The 26,053-nt window shown below is 32.4% G+C and overlaps 1 protein-coding gene across 4 annotated transcripts in view; it reads right to left on the minus strand.

Annotated features, from left to right (window-relative positions):
* Mycbp2 (MYC binding protein 2) overlaps positions 1 to 26,053 on the minus strand; it is a 280,426-nt gene that overhangs the window by 100,829 nt on the left and 153,544 nt on the right. For all 4 annotated transcript variants that reach the window (XM_026407494.2, XM_026407493.2, XM_077795218.1 and 1 more), the window contains exons 35-47: positions 24,366 to 24,572; positions 23,860 to 23,991; positions 21,754 to 21,932; positions 19,482 to 19,624; positions 18,025 to 18,125; positions 17,131 to 17,349; positions 14,703 to 14,928; positions 13,662 to 13,780; positions 12,952 to 13,039; positions 10,587 to 10,636; positions 6,792 to 6,964; positions 5,320 to 5,464; positions 1,608 to 1,823 (exon numbers count right to left, since the gene is read on the minus strand). In XM_026407494.2, the coding sequence (XP_026263279.2) occupies positions 1,608 to 1,823; positions 5,320 to 5,464; positions 6,792 to 6,964; positions 10,587 to 10,636; positions 12,952 to 13,039; positions 13,662 to 13,780; positions 14,703 to 14,928; positions 17,131 to 17,349; positions 18,025 to 18,125; positions 19,482 to 19,624; positions 21,754 to 21,932; positions 23,860 to 23,991; positions 24,366 to 24,572 (1,998 nt within the window). The remainder of the gene's footprint in view (positions 1 to 1,607; positions 1,824 to 5,319; positions 5,465 to 6,791; positions 6,965 to 10,586; positions 10,637 to 12,951; positions 13,040 to 13,661; positions 13,781 to 14,702; positions 14,929 to 17,130; positions 17,350 to 18,024; positions 18,126 to 19,481; positions 19,625 to 21,753; positions 21,933 to 23,859; positions 23,992 to 24,365; positions 24,573 to 26,053) is intronic.

Consider the following 26,053-nt stretch of genomic DNA (forward strand, 5'->3'; position numbering starts at 1 on the left):
TAATGATGTCTATCACATTTAAAATTCCAGCTTTTTAAGAAATATTTTTTAATTGTTGACAGACCTTTTTTTATTCATTTATTTGTATGTGGTGCTGAAAATCGAACCCAGTCCCTCACACATGCGAGGCATCTACTCTATCACTGAGCCACAACCCCAGCCCAAAATTCCAGCTTTTTGATCCTGAATTTCTTCATCCTTAATAACCAACTTCAAGTTTATTTCAAACACCTACAACAAAAGTCACAGACCCGTAATATTTTACAAAATTGTTCTATCTCTGAAATCAAAAGAATACAGCCTGCTCAGTTTCCTACCTCAATTTCTAGCATTATATCTACTTTTAGACTTCCAGTCCCTCTTACTCAACTTTCTCTTTGTCTGAATCTTCTCCCATTTCCCCTTCCAAAACTACATAGGTTATACTATCCTCTCTTTAACAACCACATACGCAACTCCTGTTTAGTACTCTTCTTAAACTATTTGGCAAAATGTCAATGCTGAATCAATCTAAATGCTCACATTATCCACATTCTTATCACACTACACTGTATGGTATTCAATTTCAATTAATTCAAGGATGTATGACAAGTCTTTTCTGGTCAATTTCATATTTAGTTCTCTACATTAACTGTTTTGTTATTTTTTTGTTTTGATTCAAAATCTTGACCCTAAGATTCCTAACTCCCATCTTTAATCTAAAACAAAAATATTATCTTAAGTAGTTTATTAGGTGTACAATCTACAAATTTACCAACATCTGTATTAATTATTGTCTACACTCTCTTGGTAGAAAGAACAAGGCACTATTATGCTTCCTCTTTAAGACCAACCCTACAACCTGAGTGTTAGATACCATTTTTATCTCTTGAAATATCTTCATTTTTTTCCTATTCTGAGTGACAACTCATTTGTCCAAGAGTTCAGCACATTTCAATAGTCTCCTAGAGGTTTAAATCAAACCATGCTTCATAATCATCTATCTGCCCAATTGTACTGTCTCTACTCCACCACAATCTGTATAAAACACCAATTTAATCAGACCATTATTTTACTAGATACAGATAGCCTTCAATGGCTCATCACTGTTTATTAATAACTTCAATTTCATATAATGACCATCTTGATAATTTAGACTAATATTACCTCTCAAGATAAGATAAAAATAGCTAGACAAAATATTTTTTTAAATCTACATAAAGGAATCGGAGAACTAAAATGCCAAAAGAAGTAGGAAACATAAAGAAATGCATTGGGCATTTGAGAGGAACTAAAAAGTGAAGGGGGCATAGGAAAAACATAAAACCCTTAAGAACTATGTTCTAATAGTAGTAGTATATGGATTAAAAATACACAAGTACTTTTGCAGGGAATAAAAAAATCAACCTCTGATGGGATTAACTTGTTCTGAAACTAGTGATTCCCCTCTACATATCTGCCTGAAAGCAACGAAAATCCCCCGTAGAAGAAGATAGCATCATTTTAAAAAATATTCTGGGAGTTTAACATCTAATAATAGACCTTTAGACATATAATTTTGTGTCTGTATTTGAATGACTGAATTTTTTGTTAAATAATGAAAAAAAGTTCTCTTTTAAATAAGTTACCTTCATCATTGTTATTGCAATATATCGAGCCTCCTTAACTATCATTGGTTCATATGAGACATCCAATTTCGGTGATGCCAGCCCACCAAAAGTCATGTCGGCATTAGCAGATGCTGCTGTTACTGCAGGACTGCCAGGAATCCTTTGAGATTTCTTTACTTGCTCTTGCTGTAAAGATGTTTTTTTCTGAGAAACGGGGACGGCTTTCACTTCCACCTAATCATGATATTATAAAACACAAATACTATTATTATGTAATTGTCCTTGACACATCAAAAGAGGCAATTTACAATCATGGACTCATAATTATATAAACTCTATATTAGCATTGATTTACCTTGGCATTTTCTTCAAAAGTTTAATAATTATTAATTATTAATAATAATTATTAAAAGCTTAATAATTTTTTAGTTATAGGTGAACACAATATCTTTATTTTTTTATGTGGTGCTGTGGATAGAACCCAGCGCCTCATGCATGCTAGGCAAGCACTCTACCTCCGAGCCACAACCCCAGCACACCTGCAAGCATATGTTTTAAGATGTTAAAATACTGAAAATACAAACTGGCTTATAACAAAACATTTTTCAGAAATACTTTAGGAGGACTGGGAGTGTAGAGTGTAGCTCAGTGATAAGAGTGTATATGTAGCAAGCATAAGGTCCTGATTCACTGCACAGCATCAAAAATTATACCAGGATTTACAGCAAACTGTTTTATTCTGTTTTTGTCTGTTACTGCATTGGGGGGTGGGGGGGTGGGGCATTTTGAACCCTAGGTAACTAACTACAGATTTACAATCTGAATTCTGCTTTAGTTCCTCATCAGGCATCACCATTCTGAGCTTCACTAAAAAATTTTTGCTGTTCCTATTGACAATACTTCTGAATAGGTAATCAAACAGCAGGATCTTTGTAGAAATAGAAAAGGTAGTGTAAATTAATGTGACAGTATTAGTTAAGTAACTGAGGGACATCTTGGAATTGCAGAATATCTTTAATATTTACTATCCTTATTAATAATGTCATCCCATGGAATCTGTAATTTGAGGCTTTTTATGTATACATAAAGTTAAGTGTAGCTGACACACATAATCTATTGAAGAAACACAATCTTCAGCTGGGGTTAAGAAATCAGTATTTGAATTGACATAATGACCTGGGAATAGTAAAAAACCCATTCGTATTTTGAAAAAATAAACCAACACCTTAAGTCTACAAGGTAAAATTCCTCAGCTCATACATATTTGTCATGATTAAAATCTTTAAACTTTAAATATAATAAAAAAAGCAAACGCTTTCAAATTCTAAGACATTTGATTATAAATAAAACAAACTATATTTTGATACATATCATTTTGGCTGAATCATTAGCTAAACAACCATTTTCTGAGTAAATGTTAATGTTAATGCTGAGATATTACAGAATGTTAATCATTCTGCTTTCTTTTATAAACTTGTTGTTATTCTCTTATTTCCAATGTGACTGGTCCCATTACTAAACAAGACTTTCTTGGAATGATCATTTTGTAAGTAAAGAAATATAATATTCATTGCTTTAAAAAGCATTTTGGAGCTTCAGGGTGTAGCTCAGTAGTAGAGGACTTATCTAGCATACCAAAGCACTGGGTTTAACCCCTAGCATCACACCAAAAAAATCTCCCAAGCATTATAGAATTTGATGAATATTACCTGCAAATCAACTCTTACATTTCAAATAATTAGCAACACAACACTACATAAATATTTTAATAATTTTGAGAAGGTTTAAAATGCTAATTAGACCCTGTGCTAAAAATAAAAATAGACTAATGTTGCTTCTAGCTGTTACAATGTGATATTAATAAAATTAAAAATTATAAAATTTTAAAAACCCACTTTTCTCCTTTTTAAAGGAGTATTCTAGGTACAGTTTCTAATTTGGAGATCAATATGATATCAATTTTTAACACATTGAATAAGAGGTCTAAAGATGGAGTAGGAGACATTGTAGAAAAAGCACATAGATAGGAGAAAGGAAGAAGGGGAAGAGAGGGAGGAGACATAAAGAGAGGAAAGAAGAAGAGAGAAAAACAGGACAGAAAAGAAAGAATGATTAATGATTAAAAAAAAGAACCCAAAGATGGGAAGAAAATGCTGTACATGAAATAATGTAAGAAGTAGGTGAAACAATTCTAGTGTAAGTAAATACTGAAGTAAAATTAGGTATCCTATGAGCAAAAATAGTTTTGTGGCTTAATTACCTCTAAGCTTCAAAAAACCAATCCCTCCAATTCAACACTGGAGCAAAACAAGATTGGGATCTGCCTAAAATTTCTTTCAGTATCAATTATTCAGAAAGATGATAAAATGTTTAGATGAGGTATCATAATTCAAGATTATATTACAATATAATATAAATATCCTTTTTTAATACTTTAATTTCTTTTCTGTTGTTAATGGACCTTTGTTTTATTTATTTATTTATATGTGGTGCTGAGAATCGAACCCAGTGCCTCATGAATACCAGGCAAGTGCTCTACCACTGAGCCACAACCCCAGCCCTAAATATCCTTATTAATGTCTCAGAAAAGTGGTGTCCAAAGAACTCTTTCTTCATTAATACAGTAATTGATTATTTCTATTCCTTATTTTTTTATGACCTAAATTCATAGATTTCGAATTTATTTAATATCATTATTCTAAAATGTGGTAACAATAATACCAATGCAAAATGTACTTTAGTATTTTAAAATTATAAACAAAACTGCCAGGTACTGGACATGCCTATAATCCTAGCAGTTTAGGAGGCTAAGGCAGGAGGATTGTGGATTCAACGCCAGCCTCAGCAATTTATCGAGACTCTATCTCAATATAAAAAGTAGAAAATATGGCTCTGTGGTTAAGCCCCCTGGGTCCAATCCCCAGAACCAAAGATATATAAACAAACAAACAAACAAACATAACTTAAAAATGTATTCTTTTACCTTGATGCCCTTCAGTAGATGAATAGATTAAAAAATGTGGCATATGTACATAATGGAATATTACTCAGCAATAAAAGAGAATAAAATCATGGCATTTGCAGAAAAATGGATGGAGTTACAGAAGATAATGTTAAGTGAAGTTAGCCAATCCCCCAAAAAGCCGAATGTTTTCTCTGATATAAGACTGACTCATAAAGGGGTAGGGAAAGGGAGCATGGGAGGAACAGATGAACTCCAGATCGGGCAGAGGGGTGGGAGGGGAAGGGAAGGGGCAGGGGGTTAGTAATGATGGTTGAATGTGATGGACATCATTATCCAAAGTACATGTATGAAGACATGAATTGGTGTGAACATACTTTATATACAACCAGAGATATAACAAAATGTGTTCTATATGTGTAATAAGAATTGTAATACATTATGCTGTCATTTATTTTTTAAAAATCAATAAAAATGTAGAAAAACATGCTTTCATTCATTAAAAATTCAATCACTATTACCATGGGCCTTCCCCCTATGTGCCTAGCACTCTTTATACATAGACTTTCGAATCCTTCCTTTGACTCACCACATCTTCTAGCATATAATTTAGAATTAATATAACCAAATCATTTAAATGTTCTGTGTCCTACATTATATATACAAAGGACAGAAAAACTAGACTCTGTGTACCTGCCATTCCTAATATTTTACCAGTTACAGCAGTCAGTGTACAAAAGTCTTCTAATTTAATTCAGACAGAATTACCTTCATATTGGGAACATGTACCACATCTCCATACTGGTCTTTTGTTTGAACAGTTATTGTAGTAGGCCAACCACAACGAATATCATCTTTATTCAGTATCAGTGATGTCTTTTGAGGATCAGCATAGGAATCTGGTTGAAGCCATCTTAAAATAATGATAACAAACAAAAAAGCAAACATTCATCAGCACCTTCAATGATTATAATGAAATTAAGCCAAATAAATGAAACTTTCACTGAACAAAATACTAAATAATATCTATTTCTGATTCAATGATAATCACAAGTGGCCTCTTTGGCAACTGTTAATGATAAATTCATTTAAAAAATACCAACTGAGAAATGAGATCAAACTGGTAAATGCTTATGGGCATAATGAATTCCACTATTATGTATAATTATAATATACCAATAAAAATTAAATACTATTTATATTCATTTAAAAAATGCCAAAGCATATGAAATTTCTGATGTTTATGTACAATTTGATAAAAGTCTTAAAAATCAGAAAATCTGAATTTTTTTTCTTTTGGTACTGGGGAGTGAACCTAGGGGTGCTTAACACTGAGCCACATCCCCAGCCACACACCCCCGCTTTTTTTGGTATTTTATTTAGACTGGGTTTCACTAAGTTTCTTAAGGCTTTGCTAAGTTGCTGAGATTACAAATGTGCGCCACCATGCCCAGCAGAAAATCTGAAATTTTAAATATGGCTAATTTAAATACCCCCCAAAAATGAACTGAATTTATATACAGTTTGAAGTCCTAAGGACACTTATTCTTACTGCAGGAAATCTCTCTGATTTTACCTGTCTAAAAGCCTGGCAAAGAACAATTGTTCTATGATAGCTGGACAGAAAAAGAATTCTGATTTTAGGGCAGCAAGGTTCAAAGGTAGACTGTCCACCCTTTCTTCACACAATTTCTTACTATATTCTTTATTACTTTCCCTTCCATGTAAAATTTGCAATTTTCTTTGGTTTGTAACATACCCCCCAGACTCATTTTGTGATTTACATGTTCCAGTTGTCCTGTGAGATGAGTAATGAGTAATTCAATTAAGCATCACCTAAAAATATTTACAAAGATTGCAGTGAGGCTGACTGAAAAAATTGTCAGTCACTATTTGGATTTTAAAAAGTAGAGTAATCTCTGCAATTTTAAAAATAAAACCTTGTTCTTGCTAGGCAATCACTTCCAACTGAGCTATATCATCCAGCTATATTTTTATTAGTAAAATAACACAGGCCAGCATTTTTTAATCATAAAAAAGAAAGCAAATGGCAAAACAATAATCATTAATAAATATCATGTAGTTTTAAATATTAATCACCATTTTATATTTCAGCAACTGCAAAACACATAAACCAGAATATTTTAGTCAGCATTTTAATATCCTAATGACTCTCCTTTCATTTCTTCAGCAATGATGCCCTAAAAGAAAGTAACTGTATATTATATAAAGCACAATACCTTGCAAGCCTTCCACCACTTGATCCTGGGACACAAGCAATAAAATCATCCAGGAAGGACTGCTCATTGCTTTGGATTTGAAGTGGTAAGTTTCCTTCAAGAGCCTCTAATATAGTTGGTGAATGAGAAAGAGCTAATCCCTTGCCAAGTATACCAGAATGAGTTTTGCACACCTGTTGGGTAAAAAAGATTATTTGTATACTCTGAAATACAAAAATTTACATAAAGTTTTCCAAATTGTACACATTTTAGTTAGGCCTTCTCAGAAAAATCATTTTCTCCCCATGCTGCAATATTCCTTCCTTTAGCCCATACTGTAGAAACTTCTAGGAGGGAAAAATAAGGGATAATACTTCCTGTCTCTTTCCCCTCCTCACAAATAAGCATCTTATCAGAAGTGATGCATCTCTTCCTATGCCAGCCCTCTACTCCTCACATCCTCATCTGTTAGAGCCAGAGTTCTTTCTAAGTCTCCCTTTCTTGAAGTCTTCCTTATTGACAGAAATTATCAGTAAATCATATCTGTTCTTTTGGGTAGGGGGTATCATGGTCATGACTTCAGCAACCTACATTCCATAATTTATGTAATTTCAAAAAAATGTTATCTTCAAAGTCAAATCCTGACTTTGGACAAGTAATTCTGTGGTGTCAACAAATCATCTAATGAATTATCATCCCTGAATCTGCAAAATGTTTAAATTGATGATCAAATTATTGCAAAAAGTGAGTGGAAGCCTAACTGTGGCTGCATACAAGCTTCATTAGTCTAAGTTAAGAAAAAATAGGCTGATAAAAGTAAAATTTTAGTTTTCACTTATCTGACAAATCAAATGTAGGGAAAGACCTGCTTTAACTACCAAAACTATAAAAATGCTTAACCCTACTTTTTGTGGCGGGGAATGGGTAGGGCAGCTAGGCAAGTGCTCTATTACTGAACTATGACCTCTGCTTTTAAAAATTTTTAAATAATAAATTTCAAAAATATTTTTCGTAGAAAAGGGTTACACTTCTAAATTTATTGAACTATCCCACAGCAACCTACATTCTATAATTTATGTAATTTCAGAAAAAATGTTATCTTCAGAGTCAAATCCTGACTTTGGACAAATAATTCTGTGCTGTCGACAAATTGTCTAATGAATTATCATCCCTGAATCTGCAAAATGTTTAAATTGATGATCAAATAATTGCCTTATAAGGGTCTTACACAATTTAAATTACAGACACATATAAAACACATACTATATTGTTTGACAAATGGAAGGTATTTAATGCATGTTAGATCACCACAACTATACATCAAAAAGGTGGGAACATTTTTGTTCTTAAATAGTAACACATTAAAGATTTCTTTATATCCAACTTAAAGGACATTTTACATATGATAATAATTTCTAAAATCATAATGTATGAGCTCCTTGATGGCCTACCTAAACGTAAATGTTGCTTGATATGTTTATTATATAATGTTTATTATTTTTATATCTTAAGATTCAAAGATTTAACTTTTTTGTTTTTTCAAACAAGGACAAACTGGTGGTTTGCTAATATCCAGAGGCTTCTTAAAATTACTGAGAATATGATGTCTCCCTATCATCAGTGCTTAATGGTCAAAGTTAGGAACTTTTTTGCCAAACTTCGATAAGTTGAATTCCAATTCACGTGTTTTACAAGTTCCGCGTCCCTAGGCAAGTTATTCAAGTTCTTTGCCCTTCAGTTTTTCTTTTTAAAATATGTTAACAGAGATAAGAATCTCTAATTTGCAGGAATTTCCTACAGAATAAATAAGATAAAAATATGAAGAATTTTTAGGATAGTGCTTAATAAAGTTAATAAGAAATAAATGTTTGGTTTTAGTATTGCTGCTTTGTTCAGTTTATCTCCGGAAATAAGTAAAATGGAAAATACCAGCTCTAGGAATTGGAAGACCTATGTACTAACCTTTATTTCTTAACTAACTCACTTCTTAGATAAGTCACATAATTTCTCTGAAATTCACTTTATTGTAACACATAAAAAATAATACTGATTTGAAAGTCTAACTGTAAAAATGGAGAAATAATACTAAAGATACTGTAAACGAGAAAAGTGCTGTTACTACCACTAACTACACACACCTAGAACAGAATGTAAACATGAATAATGAGCATAAATGTGTGCTCATTATTCTCTGGAGCTGGCAAAATTAGTAAGAATAAGGATACGATAAGAGTGAGTCCTTTATTTGAAGAATATAGCCTTTTTATTTTAGGCTATTAAAATGCCCTTTAATTGATATTTCTGTTAATAAAAATACTGTTTTTGTTTTTTGGTTCTAGAGATTGAATCCAGGGGCACTTCACCACTGAGCCCTTTATTTTGCAACAGGTTGCCTAGGGCCTTACTAAGTTGCTAATGCAGGCTTTGAATTTGCAATTCTCCTGCTTCAGCCTCCTGAGCCTCTGGGATTACAGGCATGTGCCACCACACCCATCTAAATAGTGTATTTTTAGAGTATTTTTACCTAATAAACAAAATTAAGTTCAAGGGGAAATATTTCACACTAGCTCTGAAAAAAAAATTTAAGATACAAAGATTTAACTTTTTTTTTTTTTTCCAGAGGACCTTACAGACCCATGAAATCTGGGTTGGATGCCATCAATTCAATTGAATGTCTGAGTCACCATCTATCTTCTACCTTTGCCATTTCAATCCACAAAAATCACTCATTATTAATAGTCTTGGTATGTAGCATACATTAATGCTCAATTAGTACCATCAGCATTTCTGGCCTGGGTTCAGCAGATATTATAATTTGAAAAATTGCTTCCTGCACATTCTGATGTTTTTATCCAAATAATAATGACTGCTACCCAGATAAATTCATACTGATGAATTCATAGAGCAATTTAAATCTCTTAGAAATTATAAGTAAGAAGATATTATAGTTTGACAAAAAAGACAAAAAAGAGCATTTCAATTGAAATATAGTACTGATATATTTCCATTACACTGTCACATGGTCTACATAACTAATGACTACATAAATAAACAAACAAACCAACCAATAATGGTAACAAATTAAGGGCTCCCAAATGTCTAAAGCCAACTGGTTTTACTTTCTTTTTTAATTTTCTTTTTTGGAACTAGGGATTAAACTCAGGGGCACTTGACCACTGAGACATGTCCCCATCCTTTGGTATTTTATTTAGAGACAGGGTCTCACTGAGTTGCTTAGTCTCGCTTTTGCTGAGGCTGGCTATGAACTTGCGATCCTCTTGCCTCAGCCCCCTGAGCTTCTGGGATTACAGGTGTGTGCCACTGCGCCTGGCTGGTTCTGCCATTTAATATGACATATATGTCTCACACAGTCTAAACTCACCAAATATATCTTCCTCAAATTTTGCCACTCTCTATAAGTATTTCAAATACAGCCCTTATATTAGCACCTTAAACTAGTTTCCTCTATGAGAGGCCCTTCCCCTTTGTCTAGCTGGTAAAGGGAACTTTCAAAATGGAATTTAAATGTCCACAGTTCTGAAACGGATTCCTTCCCTTCCAGCTTGGTTTCCTCTTCTTTCTCTGATAAGATTTTGGTCTAACTCCAGAGTCAATACCCACCACACAATATAGTCTGAGCTCACATGAGTTCCTCTCATCAAGGAGAGCAATTAAAAGTCATGTGTCTCTTATAACTGCTGAGGAAGAGAAAGAATTATTTAAAGAAGAACACTGTTCAAGAAAAGTAAGGCTGATCTTGTGAAAATACTGCTTTGAAACTAATAAAATTTATCCTTCTAGTGTTCAGGACAATACCTGTAATGCAGCCTCTTCAAGAATTTCAAGATCTTCTTCTAATTCATTACCTATTATGCAAATGAAAAGTTTTACTAAGATATATTAATACTTAAACCTTCTAGTCTTTCATTCATCACACCCTGTTCACAATTCTGCTATTCCATAAGGAAAAGATTTATTGTTTTGGGTAAATCTCAGTGATTTAGATTTTAAATTGTAAAATATTTTTAATGAAAATAAAAGCTACAATTCTCAAACCAATAATCAAAAAAGATTTGCTGAATAATATGCAAAAATATATACTATATTTATGCATAATAAATAAAGGCTTTTGATTTAGTGCATTTAATTAATTTAATTAAAAAGAGGAAACTGATTATTCTGAATCTGAACCTTTGTATTTTGGTTGACTTAGAGAATAACTATACTTTTCATAAACAATGATGGTTCACATAGAAACATAAAGTACTGACCATGTGCTCTACCTATTTTCTTCTTTACTCTTAATATAGAACATATTTTATTGATTTTTTTTGATAGATTCAATTGTGAAATTCTACAAATAAAGTTCAAGGGGAAATATTCAGATTGTACAGAAGTGTGGAATTCTTTTTTTTTTTTTTTTTCCTTTTGGTTCTGGGGATTGAAACACTGTGTATTTAAACACTGAGCCATATCCAGCAGTTAGTTGGAGACAGGGTCTCACTGAGTTGGTTAAGGCCTTGCTAAGTTGCTGAAGCTTGCTTTGAACTCAGGATCCTCCTAACTCAGCCTCCCACACTGCTGGAATTACAGGCGTGCATTGCTGAGCCTGGATGGAATAAATAATTCTATCTTTCTAATGAGCTTCACATCTCCTCCAATGATGACCAGTGTCAACAGTTTCTTACGTATTATTTGTATAAACAATGTATAAATCAGAAGTGTGTGTCAATATACACATACATGAACACACACATTTGTAAATAAGATAACATGTGTAAAATGGAACCTTCTGCAACTTGCTTTTCCTACTTAATATAATTTGGACATCTTTCTTTGTCAACCATATAAAAGTACTTTAACATCTCCCACTGTATGAATATGTGATTACAATATAACCAGATTCCATTGACAGCCTTTTAATTGCATTTAGGTTTTACAATCACACGCACTGCTACATTTCTTTAACTTATCTCTTTGATCATCTGTGCAAGTGTATATAAAAAAATTGTCATGTCAAAAAGTATATATATTTAAAAATTGAACACTTATTAACAAATAACAAATATCCTCTATCCTCTAAAGAGGATGCAAAACATTTTTTTCATATGAATAGAATATAAAAGGTCTCATTTTTCACATATATACCAATATTAAGTCTGATCAAGGGAACTGAAAAGATTGAAAGGGACCAATAGAAAAAAAGTAAAATACAGAAAGAAGTAAAGGAGAAGAGAGAGAAAATGGGAGGAAACAAAGGATAGAGTTGGAAAGCTAATATTATAAGGAAGAGCTATAGATGGAATTTTGGGAAGAGATTTAGAAAAAGAAAAAAAACGTTTTCTTTATAACTATAGTGAAAATACAATGTTAAACCATATATAACCCTCTTGATCATAAATTAATTAACACACATATAATTTTACTTCATGTAGAGGTATCATTTCTGTCACTCACTCTGTTCTCCTCCACATGAAAATGGTTCTGAAAAGCTATTTCCAGTGAAGGCTGTCCTTCACTTTCTATTCTCAATCTATTCTGAAGGTCCTTAGATATCTAATTTTACTAATTTATTTCTCACTGAGGACACAAATAAACAAATTTTCAAATGCAATGATAGATTTAAATTAATTTTCAGTAGTATACACAATTCTCATGAATACCCACTCCTAGTTTTCCTGCTCCTTCAGTTGCTGTTCACATTTACAGTTCTACATGTGACCTCTTCTTCCTGATTGTTCATCTTAAAAATTTTAGTGGTCCCAGCTTTGACCCTGGGCTATTTTTACATAACAACTATGTTCAAATGACATTTTTATTAACATATCCCCTGAGCCCCAAGCACTAAATATTCAACTGTCTACTTGATATTTCCACAGAAATTTAGAAATATCACACTTTTGGCATAATCCTCTATGTTTAATGCTTAACCCAATGATTGGCATTGTATACACATACATAAGGAGAGTGTACATGTGCATGGGTTTGTGTAATTAAAAAGGATTACAGAACCCTTTAGAATAAACTTAAACCCTTAGAATATTAAGCAGTTATTGATTATGAGTATGTGATATGGAATTCATTTTGCAAATCTATTGTCAGGTGTTCTGTAATAAACATATTTTACTCTTAACTTTTAAAAACATTTATCAATAAACAACTAATACCCAACAAGACTTACCAATAGGAAGTGCTAGATCCTTTTTCATCAAAGCAGCTGCACAAACTCCACCAAGATTGGCTAATTCTTTTTCCAACTGAATGACTCCCTGTAGAATTGTATAAAATTTGCTGCTTTAAAAAATGTTTGAAAGACAATAAGAATTATCAATAAAAATTAATTCAAGTTCAAGCTTTTTATATACTTTTTAAAATTAGAAAGAAGTATGTATGGGCTAATGGTTAAATTGGGAATGGAAGAGATTCATTATTTTGTCTAATGCAGGTTATAAGGTTCAGTTTTATAGGTTCACTATCTAAATAATTTTTGATTCATCATTTTGAAGGAACACGATCAACTCTGACCTGGATTTTATTTTAGTGTATGACTTAAAGTATTCAGAAAAGTTGAAAGTCTCTTTATAAAATCAAGTTCTATGATTTACTCAGAAAGATTTATCCATTAGAGCAGGCTCAGGGAAGACATAATTACACTTCAAAATTACACTTCAATCAAACTGGGTTACAGTGCACAAACCTCATTTTCTTCATGTATTAAAAGTAGAAAAAAATCAATGCACACTCATAAACTACAAAATATTTTAAATTATACATCCTTAGCTTACAATAAATTTCAAACTTTTGAATATAGGCAATGATGCAATTTAAGTTGATATACGTCTTTAAAAACATAATCTTCCTTAACAGAATGGAAAGATAATTTGTTCTTACTTCATCAGGTCCAGGACTAAATTCATATCCAATTGCAAAACACTTGAAACCATAGAAGGATGCTTTATCATCTTTCACATAATCTGAAGCAGTTTCTAATGAAAAAAGGGCCTCATTTCCTTAAAAAAAAAAAAAAAGCCAGAATTGAGGTCAAAATCTGAAACAATTTTATCAAAAATTCCCCTTTCTTTTATTCATCCCAAGCAGTATACAACTTAGACACTAAAACTTTTTGGAAGGTGGGTTCCTAAATGAACTGTGCTAAAAGTAAAACTAAAAATAGAACATCTCAAGAGAATGATTGTTATTTTTCATCATAATTAATTTCCCCCAAATTTACTGTTAAGTTACATTAGCAATTTTTTGATTTCTGTCAATCACAGAGGTGATCAAGTCTAATCTTTGCTGTTTCAAATAGGCAATCCTCTAGGCTGGCATTTGGATTTTTCTCATCTCTTTATAAACAAACAAACAAAGGCAGTTTACAGTTCAAGAAAGAAGTTTCTGAATAGGCTATCACTTTAAAGCACCACAAGAGTAGTTATGATTAATTGGATAAAAACACAACAGACTACATATAATTTTAAAAACTTAACTTTCTTTTAAAAGAACATGAGTATCAGTGATTACAGTTGTACACACTTATGTTTTCTCTCTCTCTCACACATACCTTTAAAGCCAACTGAAATAATAGTTTCAACACAACTCGGAAGGGTTTACAACTTCTCTTCAAAGGAAGGACTGGAGTCCTTAATTAAGTTGTGAAAATTTAGCACTTACTGAGAAACAAAATATTTAATATTTTTCTATATCTTGGTCCCAAGTATACAAACACCCACTCTTCAATATTAACTCTGCTCCAAAACTCAGATCCTGGTATGTTCCTTATCCAGGGCAACTTATTTATTCCTCAACTGCAATTTCCATAAGTCTAAAAATAATTTCCTCAAAAAATTAAATAAACTTTTCAATAGTGTAACCTTACTAAATGTACATACACATATATATTTTACCCCATAAGACAGAAAAGAGGACATTTACCTGGCAACACTAAAACCATAGTAGGCCATCCAGAGGATCCAGAAAATTTCTTTAATTCTATCCATGAATTAAGATTTTCATGAACAGATGTCAATTTTGGTCCATATCCTGAATTCTGAATAGTTCTAACAGGAATCAGCAAACGAAGGACATCTTCTGACTGTGCAGTACCACACTGAGGGTCAAATTCAATTGTCATCCACCTGACACATTCTGGGAATGCCACCTGGCAATAGGCAAGAGGATATGAATACATACACACACACACACACACACACACACACACACACACACAACTCTGCCTCTGTATATGTGTGTGTGAGTGAGTTTTCACATTTACTAAATAAAACCACAGGTTAACTACAAAATTAAAAGAAATTATTACCAAGGATAGAAAAGGAAGGAAATGAATGAAGTGGACAGAGATAAAAGCTTGATTTGTTATATATTATGTAATTATTTCAACATTTATAAAACAAAATGTAAATTTAAAAGCAATTACGAAAAGTCTAAAATAAAACAAATTATTCAAAATGTATAACCAATTGTTTTATAATCACAGGTTATTCTAACTTACTTTAGAAGACAGTAATTGATCATTCTAATTTACTTTAAAACATAGCAATTTGACTACATTGTAGTTATGATATAATTAATGGACAACATACCCACCCTACCTACCCATGCACATACACTTTTCTAATTTTAATATTCCCAGTGTCATTGAAAATAGAAATTCTAGATGTGTGAGAAAGGAGATTCAGGTGTCCTCCCCCAACCTTTTTTTTTTTTTTTTGCTACTGCAGATTGAACCCAAGGGTGCTTAACTACTGAGCCATATCCCCAGCCCTTTTTAATATTTTATTTAGAGACAGGGTCTCACTGAGTTGCTCAAGGGCTCCCTAAGCTTCTGAAGCTGGCTCTGAACTTTCAATCCTCCTGCCTCAGTCTCCAAAGCAATTGGGATTACAGGTGTGTATCACTGCTCTGGTGATCCGTATTTCAATTAATATCATCAATACAACTCATGAAGGGTTTTATCTTTAAAAACATATTTCTAAAACTACATATATAGATAAATATGTCTATAAATAAATATATCTACACACAAATATATGTATACATATATATGTATACACACGCACATATAATACATGTTTATGTCTAAAAGAAACCAAGGTCTTTGAAAAAATTGGATGGTTCCAGTACTGAAGCAGGAACATCTTATACCAGAGAGCAAGGAAATGAGGAATTTCACACCTACAAAAGGTGTCTATAGGACTCAGCAGGTAAACTGAAGAGGACTTCACCCAACAGACACATGGTCCAGTTTCAACTAACAAAATTGAAAAGGGCGGGAGGTGGAGAAAATATCTATAGATGTAAAGGGTTTTAAAATTTAAAGAGATTTGAGAGACACAACTGACTGCAATGTATGCATCTTATCTATATTCTGATTTAAATAAATTAGCAAAATTTGCATGATCTTATTAAGGAATCATTCACTTTTGAAGTGATAATATTAGTTATTTTTATTTTTTGTTCTAATTTATTATACATGACAGTACAATGCATTTTGACATATTATACATAAATGGAATATAACTTCTGATTTAGAGTTATACTGGTTGTATAATCATATATGCACATATATGATTCTATTATCATTCTTATCCCCATACCCCCATCCCTCCCTTCACTTCTCTCTGTCCAATTATGATTATTTTTAAATGTCCTATATTTTAGAGATATGCTTAAGAAAATATCATGAATGTACTTTAAAATAATGAAACTGTTAAACTTGGGGAGATGAATAGCTCAGGTATAACATACTATCTTGCTTTACTTTTATACATTTAATATTCTCTACAATAAAAAAACCTGAAAATTTTATAAGAATACAAAATGTTAACTTCTAATTAAAACTGATGAAATGAATGACTTATTAATTTACATAATGTAATTTAAAAAAAACAAAGAAAAAGGATTTTGAATATAATGATATTAAATTTATAAATGTTTTGCAGGGGTTTTTTTTAACACTAAACAGAGGACTCCTTAAATCCTACAATATGTAAATTTTCAGAGCTTAGGCTGGATTCAAATAATGTCAATTCAAAAAATGATTTATGAATTTTAATTCTTAAATGCATTATTATTACAATATACAGCATGGGAGTTTAGAATTACATACTGGAATATAGTTGTAAGAAGATTTGAGAACCATCCTCATAAACCTGTATTCTTTAGGGAGAAATTCTTTCTTAAAGCCTTCTGTGTATTTGGTAGTATCTATCTGTGATTTTCTATACTTATACACTAAAAAAGAGATTACATTTCTGAAAATAAGCAAAGCGTTCTTTAAGATATCATTATAGAACCTCAAATAAAGTTTTACAATTGAGTCTAATCAGAAATCTGTGCCTACCTTGTAGTGCATCACAGAGGCAGGCTTATATGGGTGCTCACTCTCTATGACAGCATAGTGATTAGAGGTTGTACAAGCTGAGAGACCTTGTTCAGGCTGGTTTCCTGTGGTGCTATCTGTTGACTGATTAGGATTGAAAGCAGGGGGTGCATACTTCTGATTCAAAATAGCAACTGAGGGAAGCAATTGTTGGACAAGGCCAAAGACTTCTACAGCCACCTAGTAAATATATATAAAACAAAAGATTTAAGATGATAAATGTGAAATTAGTTTTTAAATTATGAATTACTATAAGTGTTGGTTATCCTCATTAGCAACAATTTGCATCAAGAGGTTGGTTCTAAGTTTTTGTTCAATGAGAAATCTGCTTTATGGATAAAAAAGATCTCTCTTAGATGTTATACTAAAATACCTAGTCTGTATTTTTAAACACTTTTGTTTTTTGTGATCTACAGAAAATTAGGTTATACTCAATATTTAATTATGCCAAAGAATCAATAATTTACAATTTCTTCCATGTCTTCAATATTTCTCTACTTTAAAACTCTTCTCTCCTTTTCCATTATTATTATTCAAGATGATGAAGATATGGTATCAAGCTCATATATTTTAAAAATCTTTTATCTTAAGTCTTTCCTTTCATGACATATTTCTAAAACATAAAATTTCCCATTCCCAAATTCTTCAAATGTACATTCAGTATGTAAGCACAATAACCCAGTAAACATACTAAGAACTGAGAGATTTAACGAATAACTTTTCCCACATAACACATCAATCTCTGCCTATTACCTATAACCCAGGTGCCTCAAGGATTAAAAAGTATCTTTAAATAAAAGATATAAAATCTAAAAAATGTTATTTTTTTAAAATCAAAGTTATAGAATTACACACCTTGGGAATGGCAGCAGCTACTGGTCCTATGTAGGCTATAATAAGGGGAAGCAGCATGGAAAATAGACTGGAAGAGCTAAGCAGTTCTGGAATGTCATCAGCTAAAAAAGGCATTAAAACTATAGTTAGAAGGCAGTTTTCATTGTACTACATACATGCTATACTACCTATATTCTGTTCTCTTGGACAAAATTATTAACATTAACTGTTTATTAAGGACCTGGTACAAGTCTAAGTGTTTTACCTCCACATGTCATCTCAATTATCACAATAAAATGCTTTTATTATTCCTACTATTTGTTTAGAAGGGGAAACCAAGGCACACAGTGTTTAAGTATCTTACACAAAATACTTTATGGGTATTAAGTATATGTATCTGTATAATATCTAGGATTAGAACTTAGGGTAACAGAGCCATGATTTTAAAACTACTACTCTGGTACCAAACATGACTATTACTGATGTTAGGAAAATAATCTGTAAAACAGGATAATAATTCTCATTTTCTCATTGGATGCTGTAAAGATTAAATATGTTAATATATGTAAAACACTTAGAACAATGCCTGCACATATAAAGCACTCCAAAAATGTTTGCTGTTATTAAGCTATATTGTGTTTTATTTTTCTAAAGAAAAATCTGTGCTGTGACATATTAGTCACGATGGTGGAAGGATAAATTTGAGTCTAGATACTAAAGATACTTATAAGGTCAATTATTCTTCCAAATATTGGATTCTAGATGTGCTGCTTCACAAAATAGATTGGGAATAGAACAAATATTCCTCATTTTTGGCAAACTTCTCAGGTGACTCTAATGTGCACCTAGGCTTAGGAATGAATGTTATAGTAACAGAGTACTAGGGCAACAGTTTATTTTTATAATGATAACTGTTTCCAATGTAGGGGATGATTAGATAACTAGATAGGGAAAGTGGGAAAGGTAGTGATAAGATTATTATGATTTTTATCCATCCATGAAAAGGAGGCAGGGCATGCACTTGCACTATGGCAGCCTGAACTAAGCACTGGGAGAACAGAAAGAGGGATGAATACAAACTGGAAAGGTTTCCAGTGAAAGAACTCATAGAACTTAATTTAGACAAGCAAATCCAAGGAGATGGTTAGGGTATCCAGACATTTGGGTGAATGGTGACACATTACTGAAGACAACATATATAGGAAGAAAAAGCTTTTTGATTACCAAAAAAAGAATAAAGGCAATACCTAAGACAGAATTCTTTTTTTACTAGGTTAACTAAGGAAATTAAAATGCCAAGTAATTGCTTTGAACATACTTTAAAAATCTGCTGGTCCGAAATCCGCGTATGCATAGATCTCGAGTGAATAAATCACTCAGGGATTCTACAAGATGGCTCCTCCTCAATTACTCCATGCAAAGTTAGGGAACAAAGAATCTACAATATGACTACAAAGAGAAAAAAAGGATAGTCTTACCATCTACAGCAAGAGCTCTGTGCAAGAGGTCCTTGGCAGCTCGAACAACAGTGCTTACCACAGAGAGAGCTCTACTACAGTTTTTATCTTCTTCATTGGCTTTACTCAGAAGTTGAGATTGTAAATCCCCATCAAATTCACTCCTGTGACATGAGTAAACAAGAGAGTATTCTACAATAGTAAGTAAAACATGACCTAATTTTAGAAATCATACAGATCAGAGCCTCTCATTTAATTTACATTTAAAAAGTTAAAGTTAAAACAGTAAATATGTAATCATACAGTTTCAGGAAATAATAAGACTTTGAAGAAAAACGACAACAACAAAAAATCCAATGCAAAGATGTGAGGGAAAAGTGTCAGGACAAAGACAACAATGCTGAGTTTGAAGAACAGAGTGAAGACAAGTATTGCTCGAATGAAAGGGGAAAGAGTAAAGAGTGGCGATGGGGGGCAGAGGAAACAGGAGTCACAATATCAACTAACTTCACGTTTCATACTGGTATGGCAACAGGAGGCCACTGGACTTTGAGAAAGGGCAGAATACAGTATGATTTATGGTTTCATTATATCACTGGCTGTGCCAAGGAGAAGTGATGGTAGGTGGGCAACAGAGATAGGAAGGAGACTTGTAGACAGGATATTGCAATTTTACAGACAGAGATAGTGGTGATTTGCACTAGGTTACTAATCATAGTAATGGTAGAAAAGGTTGGATTGAGGAGTTTAGTTTAGTATTTGCTGATGAATTAGATATAAAGTATGAGGGTAATAGAGACATCAAAAAATGACAAGGTATGTGGCTATAACTGCAGAAGGGAGAGGAGTACTATGGATCTGTTAAACCTAAGATGTCTATTAGTCAACTACAGAGCATTCTAAAAGAGAATGTGTAGTGGTTCAAGATGATGACATCTGGAATATGATTTCCTGCCTATCAATCCCTGTACCATAAATGATTATGTGTGATTTGGGCAAGATTTTTAACACTCAGTGCCTCAGTTCCCTCTTCTGTATAAGTGCCTACCTCATGACTACCTTAGACAAGACAGATAAAGCACATAGTTTAAGCGCTCAGTATATATGAATCACATCATCTCCACCCGGGGTTATCTGAAGAAAGATATCAGAGACTTGAATATTTAGTCTAGGGCTCTCAGAGAGGATACCAAAACTAGATATGAGTTTAACATCAAGAATGATGTTAAATATCAAGAGACTTTAATCTTTTTTAACCTAAATTATTAAAGTAAGAGTATTTAAAGCTTGCTTATAAATATGAAAACATCCAGAAGTTTGAATACAAGTTGCTGTTTATGGCTCTCTAGCTTTTTGAAATATAAAACTGTCCTTGTGTGTATGTTACAGCTTTTAATCTATGGTTGAGATAGAGAATAATGAACTATTTATTATAATGCTTATGTAACAAAAAACATTCTTCATAATTAGGATAAAAAGACTAGAAACCTTATATATTTTAGCAACAGCATTGTACTGTACAGCTATATACTGTGTACTGTCTCTACTCTATGACATATGAATAAAGGGAGGAGAAAATCTTTAGGGAAATTATTTTGTACTAACAATCTAGGAGGTGTCCCTAGATAGTTTATGAAGGAAAGAGAGGAAGCATCAAGCCTATGCAACTTTAGTAATTAGTTGGCTTAAGAACAAATGTGGTCAATAGTACTCGCTACTACCTAAGACTCTAGCGAAGTTACTAAAAGAAAAATTCAGAGAAGTATTTTTAACCCAAAGGTTAATATTATTTTTTATTTCCATTCTTTTTGTAGAATGGTTTCTGTTGAAATAAAAGAAAGAACCATTGTATATTCTAGGGTCCAAGAGGATACCTCAGGCAGATATGAGATTTATAAACATTGAAATATTCTACAGACTGATAATAGGATCAAGGCAACACCACTACCTGGGTTGAGTCAATCTGATAATTTATTTTAGGTACTTATAAAAATAAATAAATTCTAATTAAATTTGAAACTTTTATGATTCATGATGAAGTACCCAGCACGTGTCCAATACACAAAAATGTCAAGAAATTACCAAAAACCCATGTTTTAAAGCATTTACCATTATATTAAATTTTTAATTTATATCTTAAAATGAGACTTGTTTATATAAATTAGCACAAATATGTGTTAGGAAGGTATTTTGTATTTAATTACAACTGTTCATTTATAATTTTTTACCTTGGCAGTATACTGTAAGTTATGCTGCTTTAGAATATTTCCATTCCATCTATAGATACACCTACCTATAGTAGAGTATCTGTGGAATCTGTCCTCTGGTTTGGTTTGTGCCATTGCTACTCAAACTGCATGTGCTGAATGTAAAGGTCACACCATCAGGGCACTGAACCGTAGTCATTCCTCCATCTCCATTGGCTGTACGGCTTCCATAGTTTCTCAAGCGCACAGCATATTTAACATTTTCCTTCATGATAAAGATGCAAAACATGTTTGTTTGTTCATAAAGTACAGAGGCGATTAAAAAAGAACTCTAGCAATAAAACTAGGCAAATAAATATATTGAACTTCTTTATAATATTTATAGATGATGTTACTTAATGAGGTTTTTTTAAAATTTTTTTTTAGGTGGACACAATATCTTTATTTTATTTTTATGTAGTGTTGAGGATCGAACCCAGTGCCTCCCGCATGCCAGGCAATCGAACTACCACTTGAGCCACACCCCCAGCCTCACTGAATGAGTTTTTAATGAATCAAATATGATGACAGTTAACAATTACTGAACGCTTTTGGCATAACAAAAACTGTCCTAATTACTTTGTGATTTAATTAAATCAATCCTTAAAATATCTTCATCAGCATTATTTTACAGATGAAGTATCTGAGGTACAGAGGTTAAATGACTTGCCCAAATTATACAACTAATAATAGAACTAGGATTTGAACACCAGTAACAGAGCTAGTTCCTGCTCTTAAAATCACATTGCTAGACTATTAGCTATTAATAAAGGATTTTAAGAATATAATACAATATTTTTCCTAGAGAAGTTTAAATCTTGAAATATTATTATTATTTTTGTGTGTGGTGCTGGAGACTGAACCCAAGGCCTTGTGCATACACGGCAAGCACTCTACCAACTGCGCTGTATCCCCAGCCCCTAAATTTTGAAATAATTTTAAATGTGTGAAAAAAAAAAGTGAGGACTGGGGTTGTAGCTCAGTGGCAGATCACTTGCATAACGTGTGAGGCACTGAGTTCGATTCTCAACACGGCATATAAATAAAAGGTCCATTGATAACTAAAAAAAATATTAAAAAAGAATAAGTGAGTCCATTGTATTATTTTGGCAGAGGTTTATTCAAAGACAAAAATAAATAGGCAGACAGATGTGAGAAAATATTTGTAAGATAATAATTGTTTAGAATATCAGGCACTGTACATAGAAAATGTGAGCTACAGATACTCATGTTTATAACTCAAGACATAAGTCTTATAATAAAGGATTTTTGGTTTTTCAGTATCTGAACATTTCGCCCCAGCTACCAGGGATTGAACCCAGTAGCACTCTAACACTGAACTGCATCCCTGGCTCTTTGAGACAAGGTCTTACAAAATTGCCCTAGCTGGCCTCAAACTTGCAATCCTCCTGCCTCAGCCTTCTAAATACCTTGGGATTACAGGCATGCACTGCTGTGCCCAGTTCTAAACTCTTTTGATGAAGTTTTTGATGAACCTACTTAATCCAAAATTTTGTTCTAAAATGAATTTATTTCAGTTGAACTCAGAAATACTTCAGTGCTACTTTAACACTGAAAATTAATAAGGCATAAGCTATTTTGCCAAATGTTCATTTTTAGAAAACTATTTTACATAAAGTGGTAACTTTAATAATACTGTTAAGACCACTTATGTTTTAAAAGAGTTTGGGCACAGTAAGAGAAGAAAGAAAGGAACTAACATTTATTCAGTTTTCATACTGTGCTACACAGGGAGGCAGGCGCTTTATTTCCATTATTTAATTTAATCTGCATAACATTACAACACAGATGTTATCATTCCCTCTTTACAGATTAGGCTCAAAACAATGACTTGTTAGTGTTGCTAAAGCTAACATGGAAGATCAGGTATCTGAAGTTATGTTTGACTAAAACATAACTATTCTTCCTACCAAATTTAAGAGATACTATAAGAGATACTATGCAAAAACAGAATATAATATGGTACAATATCAGGAACACAGTAGGGAACTTCATTAATATTTGAAGCATAACATGAAAGATAACTTAGGAAAAGCGATTTCTAACAAAGAAAATTTACGGAATATTTTTCACTACTTAAAACTACATAATATTATCTCTTTTTAACAACATAAACATATTGTTGAAATTACCTTTAAAGGAACAACTTTGTCAAGTCTGATTTCAGCTATGTCACTAGGTGAATCATCTGTTGTATAAGTTCCTTTGACTAATTCTAGAGATGTCCATCGGTGAGAATGAGTTGAATCTCCCGCATGCTCACTCTAATGAAGATGCCAAAACAAAATCCATTAGATTCTTATTTTAGGAACATTTTTGATTTGTAATTAATTACTGTTTTAATGCAGTTTATTTCCTTGCATATAAAATTAGCAAAAAGCTTTTCTCTGTACAACAAAAAAATTACTCAAGATTTGCAATCAGAGGCTTAGAAGTACATTTACTAGTCTTCAATTCCACTTAAAATCTTTCATTTTCCAAAAGTGCAAAAAGTACGAGGCAGAAATGATCCAAGATGTCACTCAAATAATAATTAATGTTTGCCATATATATGAGTGATCTGCTAAACCCTCAAAGATATGAAACCGTCATACTATGACAATGATAAGTTCTCACAGACCACCCAACTGATACTTACATCATCAACTAACACTTCCAATTCATATTCATGAATTCCACCTCCTCCATAGACAGAGAAACCAACTACAACAACTCCAGGTTTGTCTACTGAAAAACAGATTGCATCTGGGGACCCATTTCCAGTGTTCCAACTTCTTCCCTGACTTGTTTTAGTGAATCGGTTAGCACTGGCTTTTACTGAATGAAGAGAATTAAGTCCATCAACCTGTGAATAGCACAAGCAGTTACATCAGCAGTTGTGTGAACCTGAGTGTTAATAATACACCTGTAACAAAACTATCTAAAGGTTTGTAAAATAACCTATACATAATATATGGGTTTAGATTCTTGTAAGGGTGTATTATATTAAGAAATTAACCCATAATAGAGCCAGATTTTGTCATTCTAACATCTCAAATCAATGCCACTTCACAGTATTTTCTTTTAGTCATAAATTTAACTTAGTATGTCAGAACTACAAACCCATATGTCACCACAGTCACAACATATGAATCATTACTCACTTTGAAAAGAGATACCAAAAATTTAATCAACATTCTCTATAAGAGTAGTTTTCATACATACATACAGAGCTCTGAGAATTCTGCAGAGATAGGTACACAAAGACGATGTGGATTAAAGGTTTTTTAGCCAGACCATTTCTCTTATCTTCGAACTTCCAAGTGATACTTCATTTGAAGAAAACGATACTGTTTCCTAAATTTGAATACCACTAAGGTATGCGTGATATATACACAACCATACTAATTTCAGACTTGCAGTACAGAGGATCAGAGAAGTTATTTTGATTTGAAACTAATCTTTTAATTTACAGAAACTGTTTCTAATCTAAGTTGGTTACATTGTAATTAATTACTGTTTTAATGTAGTTTATTTCCTTGCATATAAAATTAGCCAAAAGCTTTTCCCTATACATTACAACAACAAAAAAAATTACTCAAGATTTGCAATCAGAGGCTTTGAAATACACTTACTAGTTTTCAATTCCACTTTCTTCCCTTTTCCAAAAGTGCAAAAAATACGAGACAGGAATAATACAAGATGTCACTCAAATAATCAAATAAAATCACTCTCTTTTGATCTAATGTTTTCCATATATGAGTGATCTGCTAACCCTAACTCTAATCCTTGAGAGAGTTAAGAGAGGGAACAGTTGAAGTTTATGATTTATCAAGATTTATAAACTACTTTGAGAGAGAGAAATGTGGGCATCTAAACTAGGATCTTTGGGAACTCCTAAGGTTGTATATTAAGTGCCCTGTGACTTGGGCATTTCGTTAGAAATTTTGTTCCATTAGAAAGGTTAAGTTTACATATGAGTTAATGTTTGGAGGGGGTCATATGAATTATGGACTTTCCTATATCCTCTAGAGTCTAGTACAAAAGGAAAACATTTTATAGACTGAATGAATATTTTAAAAAAATTAGTTAAAAATTTTTCTGACAAGAGTGTCAATGGCATCCAAGGGCAAAGTCAAAGCAAAACAAGAAACCTAGGAAATGCTTCCTAGGGTGAGATTCTAAGATTTGCTCAGGTCCATGTAAACAACCAGAAATTATAACCACTAGTCATTGTGAATCAGTGGCCAACATAGATTGGATGATTTCCAGAATAGATTCTGAAATAAATATGAAAGTGTAAAAAAAAAAAACGCAAAGTCTAGAAATTATAAAAGTAAAATAGAG

The sequence above is a fragment of the Urocitellus parryii genome, chromosome 2 (assembly GCF_045843805.1).
Source record: "Urocitellus parryii isolate mUroPar1 chromosome 2, mUroPar1.hap1, whole genome shotgun sequence".
Classification (NCBI taxonomy): Eukaryota; Metazoa; Chordata; class Mammalia; order Rodentia; family Sciuridae; genus Urocitellus; species Urocitellus parryii.